The 24,148-nt window shown below is 50.2% G+C and overlaps 1 protein-coding gene across 3 annotated transcripts; it reads right to left on the bottom strand.

Annotated features, from left to right (window-relative positions):
* Positions 1-1,707: 1,707 nt before the first annotated feature.
* Positions 1,708-16,622, bottom strand: SPP2 (secreted phosphoprotein 2). 3 transcript variants are annotated; one of them, XM_071562774.1, is made up of 8 exons: positions 16,442-16,622; positions 16,222-16,346; positions 13,789-13,911; positions 11,552-11,662; positions 8,250-8,304; positions 7,655-7,750; positions 5,388-5,425; positions 1,708-1,929 (listed from the first exon to the last, which is right to left on the bottom strand). In XM_071562774.1, exons 1-6 carry the CDS (start codon positions 16,488-16,490, stop codon positions 7,665-7,667), a joined length of 549 nt encoding a protein of 182 aa, XP_071418875.1. In that variant the 5' UTR covers positions 16,491-16,622; the 3' UTR covers positions 1,708-1,929; positions 5,388-5,425; positions 7,655-7,664. The 3 variants fall into 3 exon arrangements, with proteins under 3 accessions (XP_071418875.1, XP_071418876.1, XP_071418874.1); XM_071562775.1 differs by lacking the exon at positions 5,388-5,425 and having other exon boundaries at positions 7,655-7,747; XM_071562773.1 differs by lacking the exon at positions 5,388-5,425 and having other exon boundaries at positions 16,442-16,621.
* Positions 16,623-24,148: the final 7,526 nt, after the last annotated feature.

The raw sequence follows: 24,148 nt of genomic DNA, 5'->3' as shown, positions 1-24,148 counted from the left end.
AGTCTGCACGAGGAGAAGTTCTACCCTGCACATTCCTCCCAGGACAAGCAGCCTCTCTAAGGGTGTGGGGAAAGCTCCCTCCCTGTCCCTGGTGCTGCAGGCACTCAGCAATAGGACAAGGGGGCACGATGGGCTCAAGCTGTGCCAGGGGAAATTGAAGTTGGAGAGCAGAAAAAACTTGTTTGCAGAGAGAGTGCTCAGGCATTGGAATGGGCTGCCCAGAGAGGGGGTGGATTCCCCATCCCTGGAGGTTTTTCAGCTGAGCTTGGCTGTGGCACTGAGTGCCATGATCTGGTAAAGGGACTGGAGTTGGACCAAGGGTTGGACTTGATGATCTTGGAGGTCTTTTCCAACCCAATCCATTCTATGATTCTATAAATCTCCACTCCCCGAGTGAAATGCAACGAAAAAACTCCTGCTGTGCTCACACAGAGCTGATCCCTCAGCCAGGGGAGCTGGAGGGGAACATCCATAGCAACTATCACTGGAATGTTGGAGCATCAAGTGCCTGAGTCAGCGATTTGAGCCCAGCAAAGACTGGAGGAATGAGGACAAAGGAAATATTACTCCCTGCTGCCAGATAAACATCTGCACAGCAGATGCCACATCAGCTTCTAGGTGAGAAGGCATTTGCAAGGAGCAGAAAATATCTGCAGTTCATTTTGCTGGGGAAAAATAAAGGGTTCTCTTTGTCTTTTTTTTTCCCTGTGGTAGAGAAGCACATATTTGATTATTATATATCAACAAGACATAGAGTGATGGAGTGTCCCAGGTTGGAAGGGACCCCCAAGGATCACTGAGTCCAACTCCTGGCCCCACAGGAGTGCTTTTAGGCCAAGAGAGCTGCCTGTGAGGAGCTGGGAAAGGCAGGAGTGAAACAGGGAGGAGCACAAGCCCAGCTGAAGTCAGTTCATGCCGCAGTCCTGCCCAGGAGGCAAAGCCAGGCCTTGGAGGAACAGCCCAGAGGGTTTTCTGGTCACCTTCCACTAGCCCAGGTGGCTCCAAGCCCTGTCCAAGGTGGCCTCGAAGGGGTGATTGTTCCCAGTCCTGTTGAGCCAAGCAAAGCAAAACCACCCTGGAAAAGGAAAACATCCCCTTCCTTTGTTGGATCTCTGCACCTTCCACCTCCTTCAATCCCAGCTGCTGCTCCAGGTGTTCATCGAGGGCTCTGAGTAAGTGTTTCCATGTTTTTGAGATAGAAATTCCTACGAACCTGGTGACCCTGCTGCAATCAGCTGGGTGGGAGAGCTGCTTCAAACAGAAAAATCAGCTCATTTTGACAGATAGGGCATTAAAAATCTAAACAGGAGCCCTCCAAAACTTCACCACCACCTTTCCCTTACCAAGGAGCTGCAGGGTGGGCTCTGCGTTGAGTGGAGAGGAGGGCACAGGACTTCCAAGATTTGTTTCCCAGCAGAGGAACACATCAGAGTCTGCTCTAACCTGGCCTCCTTCCAAAAGTAATTAGTACCTGACAATTATCGTCATTAGCAGCCCTCAGCTCCCCACATCAGCGGCGGAATTCCCATTAAAGCCAAATTCCTGAAGGGCTGCAACTCAAGCCCTTGGATTTGTAGCAAGACACGTTCTCCGTGCTGCTACACCCTCGGAGAAAAAGGAATTGAGTGGGTTTATTAGTTTGAATAATCAATAATTAGCTGAGACCATTACAGAAAATTACAAGCAGCCAGAGAGCAACGCAGAACGAACAGATGGAATGAGTTTTTAATAGCATCATTATGGGATGGTACAAATGTCCTGGACACAGTTACACTCCTGAGGAGATCTCACACATCAGAAGGAGCTGGCGATGGACAAGTGTGTATTGAGCTCATGAGCTCATCCAGTTGCCATCACAGCAGGAACTGAGTTTGGGGAAAGACTTCACTTCATCTTGATTCTTCTCATTCTCCAATCTGATTTGAAAAACTGTGAGAAAGGAGAAATATCAGAGCTGAGAATTTGTCTCACACTTCACAGAACCAACCAAAGCTCCACAGCCTGGGAAAAGTGTGTTCAGCTTCACCAAGTTGCTTATTAACTTGTTTAACATCGGAGTCCCACCATGTGGCATCTGGCAGAAGAAAACTGCACATGCAGAACTCTTCATATGTGCACAAATGTCATGGTAAAAGCTAATTAGAGTGAAAAAAGGGGGGAAATAAAGGAAGCAGATTGTTAGAAAAATTAACACCAGTGAAATAAGTACCATGGGACACAAATCAACACATATGGTCAAGTCCCAAAGGCAGAGCTGGTCAAGGCTTTAAGCTGCTCTGAAATGGGTCTGAACTAAGAGCTTCAATCTGCAGAAGGAACTGGAGATTTGCTTTTTAGAGGGAACATGTGACTGTTCTCCAGCACTCTGTAGCCTACACTGTGTCTTCAGCAAGCTGGTCACCATGGCAACCTGACATTTTTCTGTGAGACCACTTTGTCAGTAAAATTTGAGGGATAGATTCAGGCCAGGAAGGAGCAACCACACCCATGGAAGTGATTAAAAGGAGTGACCATATGAGAGCAGCTTGTCCAGGGTCCAGGCCAGGCCAAAGGACCAGGACCAGCCATGCATCATCATTGGGCACCAAGTGACAGGAGAAGAAACAGGAACCAGTGGGAACATGCGAAATTCCACCTCAGCTAAAGGAAAAAGATTCTTTCCTCAGGAGTGCTGCTGTTTAGAGCCCAAAGAGGATGAGGGATCTACATCCCAAGGTATCCAATCCTCAGATCCACAGCCTGGCTTTGAGGACTCCTTCCCAACCTGCCTGATCCTTTGACAAGATTATTTCTGATGCTTCCAAAATCCAACCCTGAGCAGCAGTTTGAGGGCAGGTGAGAGCCCTTTCTGCTCCTCCAGTGAAGGAATCCTTGTTGGTTTCCTCCAGGAATTCCATTCAGAGGCTTGGGAAGTTTAAGCGCTCATCCAGGCTGTGCATCCTCCAGGAGCAGGGACAGTTTCCTCCGTGCTGCTGTGGGTCTAATCTTTCAAAACAGATCAAGAAGAGGTGGACAAAAGGTGAGACAAAAATTGCTGCTGCTCAGAGTAGCAACAGGAGATTGTCACAGCACTTGCCCCCTCTGCTGGGACAGCTCTGCCTCATCCCTGTGCCATGCTCTGGCCTCTGGTTCAGGCTCCCTCCTTTGCCTGTGAGCAGAGCAAAGCTCGCTGTCCTTGCTGCCACCAAGGGCTCAGCCAGCACACAGAGGAATGAAACAGCAGCATGTTGATGCCTAAGGATTTCAGTGTGTTTTTGTAGATTTTTAGAGCCACATAAGTTGCAGAGATTCTTCCACATTGCTCACATCCTAAAGCCAGTTCCTAAAGCTCTTTCTCACCAATTGTGAGCTTTCTCCTGCCCTGCCAAGGCCGTGGTGTTTGTGAGGAGCCACCTGTAGACAGCAAGAAGATAAAGGACAAGAAGGCAGCCTGGAGGTGCTGGAAGATCTCCAAGGGGCAGTTCTGGGGACCCCCATGGGTGGGGCACAAAGAGAAATGAAGATCGTGGTTGGATATCCATATCTCATCTGTAAATCACTGGAGAAGTTATAAAATTGTAACATTCCTGGTCAGGCATGTGCAGACCTTCTGGTGTGCACCTTAGAAGCTTCTAATAAAGGTAACATATATATCTTTCTCCATTAAAACTGTTTGTGAGTGTCTGTTTTCACAGGAACTGGCAACACTGTCATTCCCCAAGCCATGAGTGCTCCAGCTCCTGCTCCCAAAGCTGATCCGACGTGGAGCTCTCACTCTGCAGCAGATCCCACTCTCCAGGGATTTGGCTCCTCTCTGCTGCTTCACTTTGCCTTTTTTTTCCCCAGAAAGAAATAAGCTGCTTACTGAGAACTGAAGGAAGTGGGTGGGCGAATGGGAGAGGGGGAAAAAAAACCCAAAATCAAAGAAATGAGGATATAAAACTGTAACTAAAATCAAGGAGCTGCTTAATGAGGACACTGGGGATTAAAGCTGGTTTTGCCATGCCCCAGGAGGGCTTTTCACCCTGCTTGGGTATTGTATTTATAAAAGACAGATAAACAAGTACCCATTTCACTCTGAAGGTGGGACCCTGGGTTTCTTGGTAGGGACAGAGCCCCAACGCTGCCAGACACTCTTGCATTGAATAAAACCTCACAGTGATATCCAAGAATGCCAATTCCTTCACCAGTGCATCTGCAGGGCTGCTAACCAGCCCTCAACCCCCACCACCACCACACTCTGCCAGCAGCAAGGCCTGCCAGGTGAGACACCTCAGCCAGAGCACAATTCCAAGGAAAGAGAGGGAATCACAGGCTTGATGCTAAAGGGATTTGTTTTTCTCTTAAAAAAAAATCTTTCCTTGTGTGATTAGTAAGATAAAATCAGCATTCACCATCTGCATGTACATTGCAAAGGCAGGAACTCCTTTCTTTATTTTCCTGTACAAGGACATGAAGCACTGCTGGTGAGATTCCAGATATATTAGCCATGGGCCAGGCTTTCCCCTGCAATAAAATACTTCCTTAGGCAGGTGGGTTTGGAGCAGCAGAGAGCTGAGACCCCTTTGCTTTCTGCCCTTCGAGGTGTTTGTGGAGTTTGAACCATTTTTAGGCTCCTCTTTGCACTTCAGAGCCACAAGCACCACTGAGCAGTTCCCCCTTAGGAGAAGCCAAAATTCCTTGTCCTGTGCACACTCAAAGGTCTCTGATACTGTGTGTGTTAAACAGCATCTTTTCAGAGCAGATTTCCCAGGGGTTCAGCAGCACTGACACACCCCTTGGTGCCTCCACAAGCTCTGAACATCCCTGGCCATGCTCACTAAAGGCCTTAAGCCTTGTTGCAGGTTGGTAACAGGGGATCAGCTCTTGTACAGCAGCTTTCCCTCCTCCTCCTGTCACTCCCTCATGTGCCTGTTGTTGGAAAGACTGGCCCACAGCATGCAGTGGGAATTTTAGATCTCCCCAGTTCTGGAGATGCCCTAGGAAATAAATCCAGAAAATCTGATTAGGGTTTGTCACTGCAATAAGCTCATTAATCATTGATAGGGCTGTTCATATGCAGTTTCTGAGTCCTGCAGGCACCAGCAGACTGGTGGGTCTGACAACTGCAGACTTGAAAAGTTCTTTATATAACTATGGCACTGATTTTTCCCCCCCTCTTGGATATTTAGCACACCCTCATAAATAAAGAGATACAGAGCACCAGTGAGATCATTCAGCTTCTTGCACAGGGCCAGGCCCAGAATTCCCCTGAAATAATTCCTGTGGCCAAAATGATGAGAAGAGCTGGCTTAGAAAACGTAAAATCCAGCATGAAAAACTCTGTCAGCCACTTGCCTGAGTGATTTTTGCAGCAGTCAGTGACCCATCCTGTTGTGTAAAATAAAGCATCACATTTCATTTCTCACCTGAACTTCCATCTAGCTTTGCCTGTCAGCTCCAAGTTCTTTGAGAGAAGAGATGAAAGTCTTCTATTATTAAATTGCCATTTCTCAGCCACCCCCAAAATATTCTTGGCTAAGCCAAGCCAGCTGAGCTGCTGCCAGCTCAGAACACTCATTGCCCAGGCCCCACCAACCTCTGCCATCCCAGCATGGCTTGTGAGAATTCCAGCCAGAATCACACAGGTGCCAAAACCCAGGGAGAACAGCTGGGAATAACTTGCCCAGGTCTCAAAAATATGGAATTATCTGAGGGTGTGTGGTTGCAAATTAAACCCAGGAATGAAACCTGCCCACTCTGAAATCAAGAAGACCTTTCTCTACTCTTGACAACTCATAAGTTAAACTGATAAAAACGAGAGAAACAAAGACCTTTGAGGGGGTTTGATATTCCCTCCCAATCTCATGGTGTATCTGCCTCTGAGATATCCAAAATCCAGGACACACTGGGATGAAACAGCTCCATAAATGACACTTCCAACCCATCTTCAAGAGCAAGCAGAAAGGGTTAAATTTCAAACCTCTCAGGATTTCAAGAACTGTAAATTTCTCCCCTTTTGTTTCACCTTCTCTTTGGAGAAGATTTTTCCAGCTTGCTTTTGGCTTGGGGATTTGTTAGACACTGGATGGAAGAACACAAAGCATTTGTGTCACTGCTTTGGGGACAGCTCGTCTTGAGAGCTGCAGGATGAAAGATCCCTGGCAGTTCCCAAATGCAAAGGAAAATTTAGATTCCTGTAAGAAGACAGGCAGTGATTAAAACAGCCTATTGGCTTTAGTGGCTGAACTGAAACAGCACATGGATTTAATGAAACCATTTTTACAAGCAGAGCTGACTGGCTGGGTTTTCCTTTGCTATCTCGTTTCTAGAGAGCAGGGGGTTTGTCTCCTTCTGCTTATGAGTAACATGTGCTGGTTTTTGGTGAGTCAATGGTGTCAAATTCCATTTCAAACTGGTTCCAGTGCAGGAGGTTTGAGCTGAGCTCCACACACCCAGCACTCAGTCCTGGCACCCTCCGGGCACAGAAACCTGCTAATGATATGGACCCAAGCAGTGCTGGAATTCCTTTGACTCACAGAGACACAGCACCAACCTCCTTTTCCCGACTGCTTCAACCCTGTTTAGCACTCCAAAGAACAGCTCATTCTGTGTTACCAAAACTCTTTCCAAGCACTGCCCTTCAGATTAACTCCCTAAAATGGCAGGCAAACCGTCAGCAGCAATTAGAGCTGCTCCCACACAGAGCCTCGGGAGCAGGGCACCAAAAGTGGATTGTGTGGGACAGGCCTTGCCAGCTCTAATAAATCATGTGTGTCTTTCATGATCATCCCCATTAATTAGGCTCCAAACATCTTCACAGATCTCCTGCAACAAATGCTTTTCCTGGGCAAAGCACACTGTGTTCTCCCAGACACCTCATATCACAGGCAGGTTTTGTGACAAGCTGTGTGGCCTCAGCTCAAAGTATTTTGGGATGAGGTCCAAAGACTCCAAATAAGATCAGGCAGAAACACATCTCTGCCAACCAGTAGAGACAGAGTCACACAAGAATCTCTAAGGCTGGAAAAGGTCATCACATCCCAGCACCACAGCCTTGTTCACCACTGAACCACATCCTCAAGTGCCACATCCATATGTTTTTTGAACATTTCCAGGATAGTGACTCCACCACTGCCCTGGGCAGTTTGTCCAAAGCTTACCAACCCTTTCACTGAATTTTTTGCCCCCAATATCCGATCTAAACCTGCCCTGGCACAGCTTGAGGCCATTCCCTCTCCTTCTGTCCCTGTGCCCTGGAGCAGAGCCTGACCCCCTCCTGGCAGGGATTGCAGAGCCAGAAGGTGACCCCTGAGCCTCCTTTTCTCCAGGTTGAGCTCCCTCAGCCCCTCCTGCTGCTCCAGCCCCTTCCCTACCTCCATTCCCTTCTCTGGAAATGCTCCAGCCCCTCAGTGTCCTTCTTGGAGTAAGGGAAATGAAGGCAAAAAGGTTTGAACCCTGTGCTAAACTCCAATCTCAGCAGATTAATTTTCCTGCTCACTGTTCACACTCCTGCACCCCGGGACACTTGTGGGAGTGTATGGGATGGCCAACTCCAAAATGAGCTCTGTAGCTGGAGTGTCCTTTGAGGAGTGAAGGAACAAGAGCCCTTTCAGAGTGAGCAGTCCCTTTCCCACCCTGCCCCAAAACCTGCAGACTCTGGGTGTATAAATGTTCCACTTGGAATTGTACTCACTCCAAGGGGGTTATTCCATCCTGCCAGGTTTGTGCCAATCCCCACGGCTGCTGCCTCTTCCCCCTGAAGGGAAGGCCTCAGGAGCAAAGACATCTTCTGGAAAAGAGCATGGAGACAGACAGGAGAATCAGATGCTTTCAAACATGTGTTCATTGCTGCCCAGAGAAGCTGTGGCTGCCCCATCTCTGGAAGTGTCCCAGGTCAGGCTGGACAGGGCTTGGAGCAGCCTGGGCTGGTGGGATGTGTCCCTGCCTGTGGGATGGGATGGGCTTTAAGGTCCTTTCCAACCCAACCCACTCTGTGCTACTATAATAGACAATAACCAGCATTCAGCACAACATCAAGGCACCCTCAGGGCTGCACACAAATACCAGTTCTGAGAGCACAAATCTGGCAATCCAGAAAATGAATCAACCTCAGCATGGCCCTGCCTGGCAACAAAATGCCCTCCTTGTGTCCTCAACAAAGATAAAACCAGCTGCCCACGACCTGGGCAAACTGCTCATCTTCCACATTGTCTTATCTCTCAGACAGAAGACCTTGAGGTATTCCAAAAGCTGGGCCAGGGCAGTCCATCCTGGCAGGACTGACTTACCTTCCCTGTGAGTGCTGCCTCTCCTGCTGGGGGTCGATATTGGCACGTGCATTATCTATAAATGAAAGACATTGCTTGAGAAAGCTCATCTGGCAACAAGCCCATCTCTCCCTTTCCCCAGGCATTGGGTGATCACTAAAGTCATTCCAAACCTCATTAATAATATGGCTGAGAACAAGTATTGCTGATAGTGCTGCAAAGCAGTGGTGTTGCTCAGGGAGTTTGGGCTTGCAGGGAGGCTCTCAGACAAAATCCTTCATGCCTCACACCTCACCTCAGCTCCCTGGGGTGCAGGTACAGCCAGGGGAGCAGAACCTGCAGAGCTCTTAGTCTGTCACTGCCACAGGGAGGACCTTCTGGTCTCATTCATCCAAAGGTGGGTTTTTAAAAGCTCTCTATACCCTTGTTTTTTTGGTCTCTAACCAACTAATGAGACCCCATTGCTCATGATCACTTGACTTCTTCAGCCTGAAGGAGACAGAGCTCAGAGCCCATGGGGGTCTGCAGCCTCCCCCTGAGGGGCAGCTCCAACCTCTGCTCCCTGTGAGCAGGGACAACACCCAGGGAAGGGCCGGAGCTGTGCCAGGGCAGGGACAGCACCCAGGGAACGGCTGGAGCTGTGCCAGGGCAGGGACAGCACCCAGGGAAGGGCCAGAGCTGGGCCAGGGCAGGGACAGCACCCAGGGAAGGGCCGGAGCTGGGCCAGGGCAGGGACGGCACCCAGGGAAGGGCCGGAGCTGTGCCAGGGCAGGGACAGCACCCAGGGAAGGGCCGGAGCTGGGCCAGGGCAGGGACGGCACCCAGGGAACGGCTGGAGCTGGGCCAGGGCAGGGACGGCACCCAGGGAATGGCTGGAGCTGGGCCAGGGCAGGGACGGCACCCAGGGAACGGCTGGAGCTGGGCCAGGGCAGGGACGGCACCCAGGGAAGGGCCGGAGCTGGGCCAGGGCAGGGACGGCACCCAGGGAACGGCTGGAGCTGGGCCAAGGCAGGGACGGCACCCAGGGAAGGGCCGGAGCTGGGCCAGGGCAGGGACAGCACCCAGGGAAGGGCCGGAGCTGTGCCGGGGCAGGGACAGCACCCAGGGAATGGCCGGAGCTGTGCTGGGGCAGGGACAGCACCCAGGGAAGGGCTGGAGCTGGGCCAGGGCAGGGACGGCACCCAGGGAATGGCTGGGGCTGTGCCAGGGCAGGTTTTGGTGGATCTCAGGGAAAGGTCCTCTCCCAGAGGGTGGGGGGCACTGACCAGGCTCCCCAGGGCAGTGGGCACAGCCCCAAGGCTGCCAGAGCTCCAGCAGTGTTTGGACAATGGGACAGGGACAGGGTGGGATTGTTGGGGTGGGCAGGGCCAGGAGTGGGACTGGATGGTCCTTTGGTCCGTGGTTGTGCTCGTCAATGTGATAGAAAATACTGCAGAGTTTCACTGTGGAAAAGTCAATCTTGGAGGTAGAAACACCACTGTGACATGGAACCAGTGGGAGCTTGGCCTTGGACAAAGGAACAATAAAGGACAGAGCTGTTGTTGGCCCAGAGTCAGCACCTTGAGCTGCTGCAGCCTTGGCTTGTGTGCGGGCCAGGCAAGGGCTGCTGCTGCAGCTGGCAAAGCTCCACTGCAGAGAGAGAAGACATGAGGGGTGGTTCTGGGCCACATGTCCATCATTTTGATCCAGGGGATGCCCTGAAGCTGCACAGCCTGCCTGCCCCTCACACCCAGTGCCAGCTCCATCTCCTCCTGCTCAGCAGCTTGTCAAGATTCCAAGGGTCGGGATGTGTTGTTTCCTGTCACAAGTAACAGGATGGATTTACTTTGCTCACTAATAAATTAGCTTTGCTACCTCAGTTGTGGTTTATTTTGAGTGTGGGAATCCTCCTGAGCAGCCTCAGTCAATCAGAATTCCTTCTCCCCAAACACCACCACAGCCACAGCCAGGCTGAGGTCCCTTGAGCCGAGTCACAGCTCTCCAGCAAGAGCTCCAGAGCACTCTCTGCAGGGGAAACACTTCCCTTTTCAAATGCAATAATTCCCGTTGGCATTTATTCCTTATTAACATTGCAGGAAACATATTCCCCAGCAGGACTATTGGCAGGAGCACTGAATTTGAAGTGCTGGTTAAGGAAGACCTGCAGGAAGATGTCTGCTTGTAAGAGCAAGTGTTTGTGTTGAGTGCCCTATTAAACAAGTTCTGTCAACCCACAGAGGACTGACTGAACATCCAACACTGTGTTGCACATTTCAGAGCTTCACATGCTCTGATCTGCTCTGCAAATCAAGCCTTCCTGTGGTGCACCCACCAAATAGCTCTGAATAGAGATTCTGAGGGAAAAAAAGAATAAATGACAAGCTAATTTGGCAATTCAAGCCAAGGTGACACAGAGTCCTATTTGTGTACAAGGCAGCTGGAGAGGGAATTCACAAGGGCTTGTAGTGACAGGACAAGGGGGATGGCCTTAAGCTGAAGGAGGGCAGGGATAGATGGGATACTGGGAAGAAATTCTTCCCTGTGAGGGTTGTGAGGCCCTGGTAGAGTTTTCCCAGAGTGCCTCATCCCTGGAAGTGTCCCAGGCCAGGTTGGACAGGGTTTGGAGCAACCTGAGCTGGTGGAAAGTGTCCCTGGCCATGGCAGGAACTGAGACTGGATGAGCTTTCAGATCACTTCCAATCCAAACCATTCTTTAATTCAACTTATTTATTTAGTCCCTTACACTTTCCAAAATTAAAGCTGTCCCTATTCTTGCCTGTGAAACTTTGTTCCCTCAAGCACAACCCCCCTTGCAGAGCTGTGTTGGAAGTGCAGGCACCCAGGTTCAGGTGTCACTTCTTGGAGAAAGTGAACACTGGCATGATTTTTAAATTAGGCAGCAGGAACTGCCAGGTTTGGGCAGCATTTCATCACACCCTGAAAACCAAACACGAGCTCAGAAAAGGAACACACAGGTCTCAGCAGAGCAAAGCTGTGCTGGGATGGCATGCTCAGCTGAGAGCTGGCTTGGGTGATGGGGCCAAAGCCAGCAGGATTTATTTCTGCCCAAGACATGACAATCACTGCTCTGCAGGCACACGCTCATGGAAGGAAGTGTTGGGGTTGGATGTGCCAGAAGGCTGCAGAGATCCAGAGTGTGGATCCACAGAGGTCAAACCCCTGAGCTGATGGAAAGGGAAGCAGAACAGGAGGCAGCTGGATCTCAAACCACAGCCAGTTCTCTGATTAAGACCTCCAGTTTTGAAGCTGCAGTTCACACACAGACACCTGACTTGTCTGACTTCTCCCTTTGCTCCCCCCAAAAGCAGTTTCCCTTTCCTTACCTCCTCGCTGCTCATGGATTCGGAGCTGAAGGTGCCACGATGGCACCGCACCAGGACACTGGAGAGCTGCTCCCCAGAGACCTCCACAACACTCCTGCAGGAAGCAGTTGGCTGGAACAGAAGGAAACAGAGCACTTCTCTTAGAGCAAACCTCCAGCACAAACCCTCTGGTGGGAGTCACAGAATCACAGACCATTCTGAGTTGGAAGGGACCCACAAGCATCATCGAGTCCAACTCTTAAGTCAATGGCCCACAGAGGGGATTGAATCCATGACCTTGGCATTATTACTACCAAGTTTTAACCAGCTGAGCTCATCTCAGGGTCTACCTGAGGGGTGGGAACCTGTAGAAAGATTTAAAAAGAAATCCCAAGAAAGAAACTCCAGAAAGATTGTACATGACCACACACAGGTTATTGCTCCACAACTACTTGTTGGCTGCACAAAGCCTTGAGTTGGAGAAAACCTCCACATGCTCTGGCATCACCAACCCCAAATAAAAAGGTCAGTGCAGGGCGATGCCCATGGCAGCTCCAGCTCTGGAATTAAATTGCCTTTTTTAAAGAAGTTGTCCTTGCCATTTAAGAGAAGCTCCAGCAAAACCTGCACACAAGTCTGGAAAACACATCCTCACACCATCTTTCATACTGTATTGCCCCAAGAAGAGGAATGGTATCTGTTTAGCATCTAGGGATAACACCATAACAGCCAACCCTTGTGTTTTTATAGAAAACCAAGTCATAACCATCAAAGAAAACCAAGTAATAACATCAATTCTGTGTGGTGCCATCTGCACACACAGGAGCTGCTCAGCTCACAAGTGGAGATGCTCAAAGAAGTTCTGGTCCTCTCCTCAAGGGTTAAATTGCCTCCTGAGGGAGCAACACGACTCAGGTGTAGGAAAGCCTTTGCACCTTGTTCCCTGTCCTCCCAGAACCCTGCTCTTTCCCAGAGATTGTGCCCAGGAAGGACAGGGAAGTTTGGCAGCTGTTCCCAGAGGGAAAAGAGGTGAGAAGAGTTCATCTTGGAGCAGCACAAAAGCTGAGGTAATGTCTGTGTAAGGCTGACACACCAGCACTCGAGAGCTGCTCCACAGGCTCTGGAAGATCAGTGCCAGCAGTTGGGACACAAGCCCTCAGGAGCCTGCAGTGGAGCTGTGATTTGGCCAAAACCACTGTGCACAGAGAAGTTCAGACTCAAAGATGATGTCTTTCCACCAAAGATGGGGATTTAAGAATTAAGGGCAGAGCAAGAGTTGTATCAAGAGCCTGGTTCTTTGTGGCTGAGGGTTGAAGAGCTGAGAGAAATCAGCACTGCCAGCACAGAGAGGGAATCTGCACTGCCAGGGAAGAGAAACCTTAATGTAGTGTCCAGATGCATGACAGGCTGAAGCAGGTCTTAGAGAATCACAGAATTAGCTGAGTTGTAAGAGACTTCTGAGATCATCAACTCCAACCCTTGATCCAACCCCACGGTGATTACCAGATCATGGCACTCAATGCCACGTCCAGTCTCACCTTAAAAACCTCCAGGAATGGAGAATCCACTCCCTCTCTGGGCAGCCCATTCCAATGCCTGAGCACTCTCTCTGTACAGAATTTCTTTCTGAATATCCAACCTGAACCTCCCCTGGCAGAGCTTAAGCCCATGCCCTTTTGTTCTCCTGTTGGTTGCCTGAGAGAAGAGACCGACCCCCACCTGGCCAGAACTTCCCTTCAGGGAGTTGTAGAGAGTAATAAGGTTTCCACTGAGCCTCCTCTTCTCCAGGCTAAACACCCCCAGCTCCCTCAGCCTCTCCCCACAGCATTTGTGCTCCAGTCCCTTCTCCAGCCTCGTTGCTCTTCTCTGGCCCCGCTCCAGCCCCTCAATCTCTTTCCTCAGCTGAGGGGCCCAGAACTGAACACAACACTCAAGGTGTGGCCTCACCAGCGCAGAGTACAGGGAAGAAGAGGTCATTCCTTCTGGGATTTGGCCCCAAAGCACACAGACACTTTCACTACACACTGCTCCGAGGCACAAACCCTCCTTTCAGTTCACAGCATTCCCATGGAGCAGGCAGAGGAGCTTCCAGCACTGACCCTTCCCACCCAGCACCCACTCCACGCTGCAGGTTGGGTCTGTTCAGACTCTCAGAAAGCCACTCATTCCTCATTTTTCAGCACCACCGGCATTCCCAATCCATCCTGAGGGCATCCTGCTCAGAAGGGAGGCTTCCCACTCCCACCAGAGGCACTCACCACATAAGGCCCAGTTCTGAAGGCACAGGTGGAGGGGTCTCTCCCCGATGCCTTCGAGCACACGGTCTCACGGATGCTGAACTGCAGCTCCAGCCTGTAGGCATCACTGCTCCACATGTCAGCCTGGTGAAAGGAAGGGCAACACAACATACAACTTGTGCTTTGCCACTCTCCTGTGCCCACTGCATTGACGTTTGTCAAGCAGAAGATGACACGAGGGCACTACTGGGGGCAGTGCCCAATTTTGAGCTGAAAAAGGCTGGCTTTTTGGTAACAGCAACACAGGAGAGTTTTCCACAGGAATTTCAATTGAAACCTCACTCATTGTTATTGAATCCCACCCCACTTGAACCCCCCAGTCATTGCTGTACCCTCCTGCTGCTCAGAGCTGTGAGGACCTGAGCTGTCAAAGGTAGATGGGCACAGCATTATCCCTGCATGTTATCCCTCCTTTTCCTAGAATCATAGACTCAGTTGGGTTGGAAGAGACCTCCGAGATCATCAGGTCCAACCCTTAATCCAACTCCACTTTGGTTACTAGATCATGGCACTCAGTGCCACGTCCAGTCTCACCTTAAAAACCTCCAGGGTTGGAGAACCCACCATCTCCCTGGGTAGGCCATTCCAATGCCTGCTCCATAACCTTCCCAGGCACCGAGGTCAGACTGACAGGTCTGGAGTTGCCAGGGTCCACCTTGCAGCCATTTTTGTGGATTGGCATGACATTTGCCAACTTCCAATCATCTGGGACCTCCCCAGAGAGCCAGGACTGCTGGTAGATGATGGAGAGTGGCTTGGCAAGCCCTTTGCCAGCTCCCTCATCTCCCTAGGGTGGATCCCATCTGGTCCCATAGACTTCTGATGATCCAAGTGTTTTAGTTAATCACTGACTGTATCCTCCTGGAATTTAGGGGGGTTATTCAGCTTCCTGTCATTGTCTATCAGCTCCAGAGGCCAGTTGTCCTGAGGGCCACCTGTCTTGCTGGTGAAAACTGAGGCAAAGTAGGTGTTAAGTACCTCAGGCTTCTCCTCCTCCAGATTAACTCTGTTCCCCCTCGAGTCCAGCAAAGACTGGAGGTTTGCCTTGCCCCTCCTTTTGTTATTGATGTATTTATAGAAGCTCTTTTTGTTGTCCCTCACAGAAGTAGCCAATATTGTTTCAAACTGCACTTTTGTCTCTCCAATTTTCTTCCTACAAGACCTAACTAAGTCCCTCAACTCTTCATGAGTAACCAGCCCTTTCTTCAATAGTTGGTAAACTCTCCTTTTATCCCTGATTTCCTTCAGAATCTCCCTGTTCAGCCAAGCTGATGTTCTCCCCCCCCCGCCCCCGGCTGGCCTTTCAGCACACTGGGACAGCCCATTCCTGTGCACTCAAGACTTGCTTCTTGAAGCACGTCCATCCCTCCTGTACCTCCTTATTTTCAAGGGGTTTTTTTCAGGGTATGCTCCGAACTGGTCTTCTGAATAGGCCGAAATCTGCCCTCTTTTGTGAGACCTGGGGTGCCAAAAGCCCTCTGTTGAATATCCAGACTGTGCATTGCAAACCCCTGGCTTGGGAAGCACATTCCACGAGCTCAAGAAAGTGAATAAATCAAAGTTAAAAGGATTAAAAAGTTAAAGTGATTAAATCAAAGTTAAATCGTGTCAGCTCAGGGGCCCAAATGGGCAGCGTGTACAAAACACTGAAAGACTTAGACAGCCTGACTGCTTTTTGGTTATTCTTTTCTCCTTCTCCCCATCTAATCAAGGTTTCCAGCTCAAGATGAGAGACTGAAAAAGAAAAGCAACTCCCACTCCCCCCCAAAAAACCCCAACAAAGAACAAATGAGCATTGCTTTCAAATACTTGTGTGGTTTTCTTCTCACCAGACTGTGTAAATTCAAGTCATTTTGTCCTTCCTTCCTGCAGAAGGTTTGATCCATGCTGCCTGGAGACACAGTTAACACATGCTAACTGCATTAAAAAGCTTTCACTCCTTAACTCTGGGTATCCACTGTGAGTTTGAGCACCACAAATTAAAACAGATAGACCCTTCCTGCCTGCATTTAGACTGCAGCAGAGTTAAACCACATTTAGGGGTTTAGACAGATGAGAAATACAGGCTGGAGAAAGAATCCTGATTGTGTAGGGGCATTTAATCAGCCTTCAATTGCTTGATGCCCAAACCAGCACTTTTGAACAAAATCCTTCAAGACATCCTTCAAAGGTTTCTATTCTAAGGGTGAAACCCTGAACTCCTAAAGTATTTTTAATTACAAACCACCTTACAAAGCATTTTTAAGTTCCTAAAGCCATAACTCCAGGTAGTGCCCCAAACCCACCCTCTTCCAAGCAGCAAACTCCAACTAAATCCGGGTTTCTTTGTAGAAAGGAATTTTCCACCCCAGCAAAGCATGACAGGGGAAGGATCTCTGTTGTCTGTGCACTTACTCCTGTGATGTGGCTCCTGACAACACCATAGAGGTTTCTCCCCCACGACTGGGAATTGATCCGTGTAAGGGAAGCATTGAGAGCCTCTTCCATGACAGGGAAATCATAGTCATAGGCTGGAAATCCTGAGGGACAAGGACAGTTCCATCACAAGTTCACTGTGGAGTTGTGTTTTCCCCCCCAAAACCACCCTAAGGAAGAGGATGTGGCTCCAACTTACCCGAACACGAGAAAATGCTCAGTGTGAGGACAAAAATTAGGATCCTCATGGTGTGTGTCTCAAAATTCTCTGGTCTTTTCCCTTTCTAAACAAGCATTTCCAGTGCATATCCCTCTGTCTTTATATAAATGCAGCCTTGATCCCATGCCTGACCTCCCCCTGTCCCAGCTCTGCTACAAACGTTGCACTTTAAACAGAATTGATCCCAGGACAAATATTTGCTGTCAGCTTTTCTCCCTTTAGCAGTAGTTCTCTGATCAGGGTGGGGCTGCAGTGCCTTTTTCCTTGGGCTAAATTGCCAACAGGAGAATGCAGGGAGCACTGAATTCCCAAAACCTCCACAGCCAAAGGCACAACAGAGCTATTTAGTTCACTTTTAATCATTAGTTTCCTGTGGGGCGACTCAAATCTTTCCTAAGCACTTTACCCAGCCCACTGAACATCAGGAGGATTTTTTTCATGGGATGGGTGGGCAGGCACTGGCAGGGGCTGCCCAGGGAGGTTTGGAGTGCCCACCCCTGGAGGTGTGCAAGGAGTAACTGGATGTGGCACTCAGTGCTCTGGGCTGGGGGACAAGGTGGGCATCAGGCACAGGGTGGGCTCCATGGGCTGGGAGGGCTTTGCCAAGGTGGGCATCGGGCACAGGGTGGGCTCCAGGGGCTGGCAGGGCTTTGCCAAGGTGGGCATCGGGCACAGGGTGGGCTCCAGGGGCTGGCAGGGCTTTGCCAAGGTGGGCATCGGGCACAGGGTGGGCTCCAGGGGCTGGCAGGGCTTTGCCATGGTGGGCATCGGGCACAGGGTGGGCTCCAGGGGCTGGGGGACAAGGTGGGCATTGGGCACAGGGTGGGCTCCAGGGGCTGGGAGGGCTTTTCCAAGGTGGGCATTGGGCACAGGGTGGGCTCTGTGGTCTGGGAGGGCTTTGCCAAGGTGGGCATCAGGCACAGGGTGGGCTCTGTGGTCTGGGAGGGCTTTGCCAAGGTGGGCATCGGGCACAGGGTGGGCTCTGTGGTCTGGGAGGGCTTTGCCAAGGTGGGCATGGGGCACAGGGTGGGCTCCAGGGGCTGGCAGGGCTTTGCCAAGGTGGGCATTGGGCACAGGGTGGGCTCCAGAGTCTGCAAGGGCTTTTCCAGCCTCAGGGATCCTGGGATTCTAAGCAGTGTCTAATCCCTCTGGCACTGCAGGTCCAGTGGACACAACCCCACCCTCCAGAGCTCCTGCTGGTGTTGCTGGAGTTGTTGAGGGTGAAGGAACAGAAAGCAAAAGTTACAGCAACCAAAACCTCAGTAACACCCACCTGATGGGTGAGCTAAAACACCTCAGGCTGGAGCAGAACCTCACAGGTTTTCCCCCCACGGTTTTCGAGCTAATGTGAAGATAATCAGTTAAAGGTGAATTTTGTAGGCTCACAGAATTAGGAATAGACATTTCCAGTGGGATGTATATCCATCCATTCAGCCCTTGGAAGACAATGTATTTTGAGCTCAGGCCTGTACAGCCCAACCTCAGGCACCAGCTTGGCCCATTTCAGTGTCTGAAAGTCTTTGTGGCTTCATGTGTAGCCTGAGACTTCTGAACCTCTCACTGAATTCCCAGTTGCTGCTGTGCAGGATGTGAGAACAAAGCAGTGCCTTGAACAGCCTGTTTGGGTAATTTTTGGCTTTGCTGTTCAAAGTAATTATCTAAAGTATGTGCTGATTTAAGGCTTGAGCTCACCTCCAGTGACTAATGTCTAAAACCTTGTGTGACTGCTCAAAGACTCTGAAATCCAGAGGTGAAAATGGCAGCTTTAGTATTTAAGAATCTTGGAAATTTGGACTTGTGATTTTTTTTAATGCCTGTGGGGAAATTACAAAAATATTTAAAAATTGTTTTCGTTTCAAGTCCCTCTAAAAGGCAGAGGGAAGCTCAGAGAGGGGACAGGGTATGACACTGAGGACTGTACTTGGCAGTCAGTGGCTCCAGAAACACAAGGGGAATGTTTTGCCTGGATTCCCCCAGGATTTCAAGTTTTCCCAGGGCTTGGTTTGACTGTTGATAGCAGGTAACTTTCACTAAATGCAAAAGGATGCAACAGCAGAACTGACAGAGAACGTTCCCCAGGGACAGGGGGAGAAAACCTTGACAATTACCAGCAGAGTTAGCAAAACAAATAAATAAGAAATTTTAAAAATAGACACATGCTCTGTGGCTTTTCAGGTACCAGTCTTTGGGGCTGGAGGTAATTCTTGCCTTGCATCAGCTGCAGAGTCGTGCCAGTGACCCTGCAGGAGCTGTTCCTGCTGACCTGGCAGGCACAGGGAATCCAAATATTTAAAGTTTAAAGTAACACAGATAAACCAGCTCTGAGGATGCCACGGGTTGTGCTCCTGAAGCTTTTTCTGCAGCATTAAGTACTCCCTGACTCACCAGACTGGTGGTGTTGGAGTTCCTCTGCCCCCTGAGGGCTCAGGGCCTGGATCAATTTCCCAGACCCACTGGTGCCCAGGAATGCTTGAGCTTTGCGCCAAGATAAAGGGGCACTGAAAAACTGGGGAAGGAGCACTCAAATTTTGGGGGAGCTGTGCTCAAAAATTGTGGAGGGGCACGGCACTCAAATTTTTGGGAAAGTGGCACTCAAATTTTTGGGGAGGTGTCCTCAAATTTTGGGCAGGGCCAGTCAAAATTGGGGAAAGGGGCAGTCAAAAATTATGGGAGGGGCACCCAAATTTTGGGGAAAGGGACACTCAAATATTTGAGAGGGGAATTCAAATTTGGTGGAGGAGCTCTCAATGTTTAGGGAAAGGCCATTCGAATTCTACAGAAAAGTGCACTCAAATTTTTTGGAGAAGCACTAAAATTTTGGGGAAAGAGGCACTCAAAATTTGAGGTAAAAATTCTCAGCAAAGGGGCACTCAAATTTTTGGGAAAAAGACACTCAAATTTTGGGTAAAGGGGCACAAGTGCCAGGAAGCCAGGGCAGGGGGGCACTGTCACTGTCACAGGGGCCAGGCAGCCAGGGCAGCTTTCCCATCTCTTTAGGCAGCTCTGAAGTGGTTCAAGAACACTCTGTCCAGGTGCAGGTTTGGGTCCAGCTGCAGGTGTGCTCTGGCATCTCTTTCTCAGCTCTGACTCTGCAGGGAAAAGGGAGGGGAGTCCATTAGAAACTAACCCAGATGGCAAAAAATGGCAGCTGTGGAAAGGCCCAGCCCAAGGAGAGCCTGGGAATACAAGGACATGGCTCAACAAAGGACCAAAAGCTCTGGAGTAGGAATTTTCCAACCCACATCACCACTAAGGCTTAAGATGCTGCTTTGAGTGCTTCAGAGCTCTGTCCTGGTGCCACCTGCCCCACACTGGGACACAGAGAAGCAGCTGAGTTCCTGGGCAGTGTAGAATGGGGCTGGGATCCAGGGAAATCAGTTCTCCAGACACCTGCAGCCTGGAGGACTGCATGGAATTCAGCAGCAGATGGATGCAGGGTGCCCCTGTGGTGCTGCAGGATGTGCAGGGACCGATGGCTCCCCCTCCAAAATGTCACACAGCTCTCCAGGCTGAGAGTGCCGAGGGCAAATCCCTGCCAAGTCCCACGGGAACTGCAGGTACAGTGCCCCCAGACATTCCCAATGGAAATTAAGCCTGGCATTACAGGCACAGTGCCCCAAATACCTCCCCCTGGTGAAAGAAACGGGGCAATGAAGGCACAGCACCCCAAAACAGCGCCGTCTGGCGAGTAAACGCAGGAACTGCAGCTTGAGTGACTGAAAACAGCGCCCTCTGGCGAGTCAAATCGGGAACTGCAGCTTGAGTGACTAAAACAGCGCCCTCTGGCGAGTAAACTCAGGAACTGCAGCTTTGGTGGCTAAAACAGCGCCATCTGGTGAGTCAAATCGGGAACTGCAGCTTGAGTAAATAAAAGCAGCGCCATCTGGCGAGCAAACGCAGGAACTGCAGCTTAAGTGACTAAAACAGCGCCGTCTGGCGAGTAAACTCAGGAACTGCAGCTTGGGTTACTAAAAGCAGTGCCCTCTGGCGAGTAAACTCAGGAACTGCAGCTTGGGTGAATAAAGCAGCGCCCTCTGGCGAGTCAAATCGGGAACTGCAGCTTGAGTGACTAAAAACAGCGCCCTCTGGCGAGTAAACTCAGGAACTGCAGCTTTGGTGACAAAAACAGCGCCATCTGGTGAGTAAATCCAGGAACTGCAGCTTGGGTGACTAAAAGCAGCGCCCTCTCGTGAGCAAATGCAGGAACTGCAGTTTGAGTGACTAAACGCTGGAACTGCAGTTTGAGTGAATAAAAACTTATTTTTAAAAAATTATCTTTGCTTTCAGGAATGTCAGAGTCTTCACCGTCCCAAGGCAAACTCCATGTCCTTGAGGCGCATTTGGTTATTTCCCCTTTCACCCCACGTGTGCAGCTCTGGTGCAGATCTCTGCACATTCATTCACCTGCAGGAATTGGTGGAAAGTTCCAGTCGAATCTTCCTACCGAGCACACAGAGGAGCCACTGATCTCTTTTGTATTAGAAAAAAACCCTCATTTACAGCTTTGGAAAAGTGAACTGGCACAGGTAATCCACAGAGAACTCTTTGTGATTATTGCTATTATGATACTGTGAGGATGTGCTTTTGCTTGGTCTGAACCTTCGCTCCTACAAGTGTTGGAATATTTGCAGCAGTTGTGTTTCCATACAGGGTAGCTGATATGAACCCCTTTCCTGGTTAGAATTGGGAAGATGCAGACTTGAATAAAGCCAACTGTGCTCTGAAATATGTTGTGGATGGTTGTACTGAAGGATTTATTTTTGCTATAAATATTTCACTGCAGTAAAACAGTCAGGCCCAAGGAAGGCCTTGGTTATTGCTGCATGCTCTGCATGGATTTCTGTTTCCTCTCAGCTTTGCTTTCTGGTTCCCCAAGGCAGCTGAAAGTGGGCTCTGAAAGCCTGAGGAACCAGGTGCCTTCACTTTAGCATTTCCCCAGCTGGAACAGTGGCACAGCCTAAGGTTTGCAGAGGAAGGAGGAACAGCAGGGGAAGGAGGAACAGCAGAGGAAGGAGCAGTTTCTGACATTGGGGTAGGTGTTGCTGCTGGTTTTTGTCTTTAAAGATGTGTTTGTGTAACATGTGGGGAAGCCCAGCAAAGTTAGGAGGAAATGTATTGCCCATGTGCTTGCAGTTTCTCTGGAAGGTCAGACCAGCTTTTTCAATAAGTCTCACACTCTCACTTACCTGCCCATGTTGTAAACTTTGTGACATTTGGTGTGCTGAAGAACAGATTTTACTGTGGAATTCAGGGAAATCTGGGGGTTTGCCTGGTGTGGCTGAGAAAACAACTTCCACCTGCATGGGAAATGTAGTGAACTAAATCAGCTCCTGATATTTAACAGAAAGAAGAGGCTGACAGTTCTGTCCTGAAGGTCTTCCTAAGGCTCCTTAATAATTTGCCTGGTTTCAAACAATGCCAAGTGCTTGGCAGGTGGTGAGGAATGACATGATATCCAGACATCAACCTTGGTGCACAGGAATGGCAAGAGGTGTCCTGAGTGTCCCCTGAGCTGGTGAGGGCACAGCAGGTCAGTGTGGAACTGGTTGTGAGGCCTGGCAGGAGCTCTGAGGGTTTGCCAGGGAAGCTGCAGGAGTGGTGGCACTGCCTGCAAGACAGGGCAGGAATGCAGAGCAGGCTCTGGAGACCTGGCAGGAGTGGTGGCACTGCCTGCAGGACAGGGCAGGAATGCAGAGCAGGCTCTGGAGACCTGGCAGGAGTGGTGGCACTGCCTGCAGGGTGGGGCAGGAATGCAGAGCAGGCTCTGGAGACCTGGCAGGAGTGGTGGCACTGCCTGCAGGACAGAGCAGGAATGCAGAGCAGGCTCTGGGCAGACCTGGCAGGAGTGGTGGCACTGCCTGCAGGACAGGGCAGGAATGCAGAGCAGGCTCTGGGCAGACCTGGCAGGAGTGGTGGCACTGCCTGCAGGACAGAGCAGGAATGCAGAGCAGGCTCTGGACAGACCTGGCAGGCAATGTTTGTTCTGAAAGAGCTGTCACTGGTTTGGTCATGTTTGCTGGGAGAGGGTTTGGATCCAGGCTGTGTAAGCTGGAAAATGAGAGGGAGAATATGGGGGTTTAAAAGGGATTTATGAGAGGGACAAAGACCGTGGAATGTTTCAGTTTGGTTTTTGGTTTGTTTTGTCCATGAGGAAGAACTGCTTGGCTTCTGGAGAGAAACCAGCGTGTGCTTTGTGGGTGCTGCTGAGCACACTCTGACAACAATAACAGCCCCACATCATCCCCATGTGTTTGCCAATCTCAGGGGACTTTTGCCACTGTGTCCCTGATTTAAAGCCACCAGAGACACTGAGAGAGGCAAAGCAGGGACCCTGCTGGTGGCAGCTCCCCTGCAGCCTGGGGCCCTCAGGCAGTGCCCCCTGCAGGGGTGCCAACCCCTCTGTGGGGTGTGAGAGCCTTCCTGTGGCAATGGGGCAGAGCTGGCAGCACTCCTGGGGCCTGCAGGGACTGGGAGGAGTTGGCCACAGGTGTTTGTTCTTGTGCTCTATAAGGAATTATTGCAGTGCATTGAAGTGTCTCTTGCCCTGAGTGTGGTTTAGTGACTGAACCCCCTGACAGCTCCATGTGGACATGTCAGAAAGGGGCAGGAACACACATTGCACCAACAGTCTGACTGTGGGGGAGAGAATTCCCAAAGGGCACAGACAATCTGAGTGTCACTCCTCATAGTAAACTTTGTGTTAAGACTTCTCAGGTGTTACAAATCTCCTGAAGTTAAAGTGTGATGCTCAAGTTGCACTACAGTGAGAGGTGTAGGAGGAGTTAAAAGCTCAGCAAGTGGAATATCTGTTGCTGAATTCACAGCTAATACACTGCCCTGCAGAGGGAGGTGGGGAAAGGGGATTTGTGAAGCCAAAGATTTCCTGGGTGATGTTTTTCTGTAAGTCAACATGAAATCAAAATACTTGGTCAGGACACACCAAATCTGCTATTCAGGGTGAAGATGTGATGCTTTTGGTCTGTGTGCTGGTTTGGGCTGGGAAAGAGTTCATTTCCCTCATAGCAGCTGGCACAGGGATGTGCTTTGGATTTGTGCTGGACCCTGTTGGTAAATCAGGGGGGTTTTGTTACTGCTGAGCAGTGCTGATTCTTTCCCCCATCCCACGAGGGCAAAGAATGAGTGGCTGGGGGAGGTTTCGTTGCTGGCTGGGGTTAAACCATGACATATGTTTAAGGTCTATCTCTTTGTGCACTTCTGGGAGGTTTATTTATGATGTTGTGCTTTTTGAAGAGCTCTCTGTCCTCACTGCAGCAATAATGCCACGTGCACCTGATAAAGTGCTCTGACAAAGCCCCTTTGCCCTCTCTGTGCACCATTTGAAGGTTCCTGGGCCTCCTCCCTCCTTCCCAGCCCCTCAGTGGGTCCATAGAATCATAGAATCACAGAATGGATTGGGTTGGAAAAGACCTCTGAGATCATCAAGTCCAACCCTTGGTCCAACTCCAGTCCCTTTACCAGATCATGGCACTCAGTGCCACGGCCAAGCTCAGTTTAAAAACCTCCAGGGATGGGGAATCCACCCCCTCTCTGGGCAGCCCATTCCAATGCCTGAGCACTCTCTCTGCAAAGAATTTCTTTCTGCTCTCCAACTTCAATTTCCCCTGGCAGAGCTTGAGCCCATCGTGCCCCCTTGTCCTATTGCTGAGTGCCTGGGAGAAGAGACCA

Source organism: Pithys albifrons, chromosome 8 (genome assembly GCF_047495875.1).
Source record: "Pithys albifrons albifrons isolate INPA30051 chromosome 8, PitAlb_v1, whole genome shotgun sequence".
Taxonomy (NCBI): Eukaryota; Metazoa; Chordata; class Aves; order Passeriformes; family Thamnophilidae; genus Pithys; species Pithys albifrons.
The sequence above is the reverse complement of the archived record's forward strand: the minus strand, read 5'-3'. Positions and strand labels throughout refer to the sequence as shown.

Bases quoted from the DNA above. Each gene is read 5' to 3' on its own strand.
- SPP2 (XM_071562774.1), bottom strand. From the start codon at position 16,490: ATGAGGATCCTAATTTTTGTCCTCACACTGAGCATTTTCTCGTGTTCG. The intron at 11,663-13,788 runs GTGAGTGCCTCT...CTTCTGTTCCAG, and splicing joins TCAGAACTGGGCCTTATGTG to CCAACTGCTTCCTGCAGGAG. The intron at 7,751-8,249 runs GTAAGTCAGTCC...GCTCTTTTCCAG, and splicing joins AGGCAGCACTCACAGGGAAG to AAGATGTCTTTGCTCCTGAG.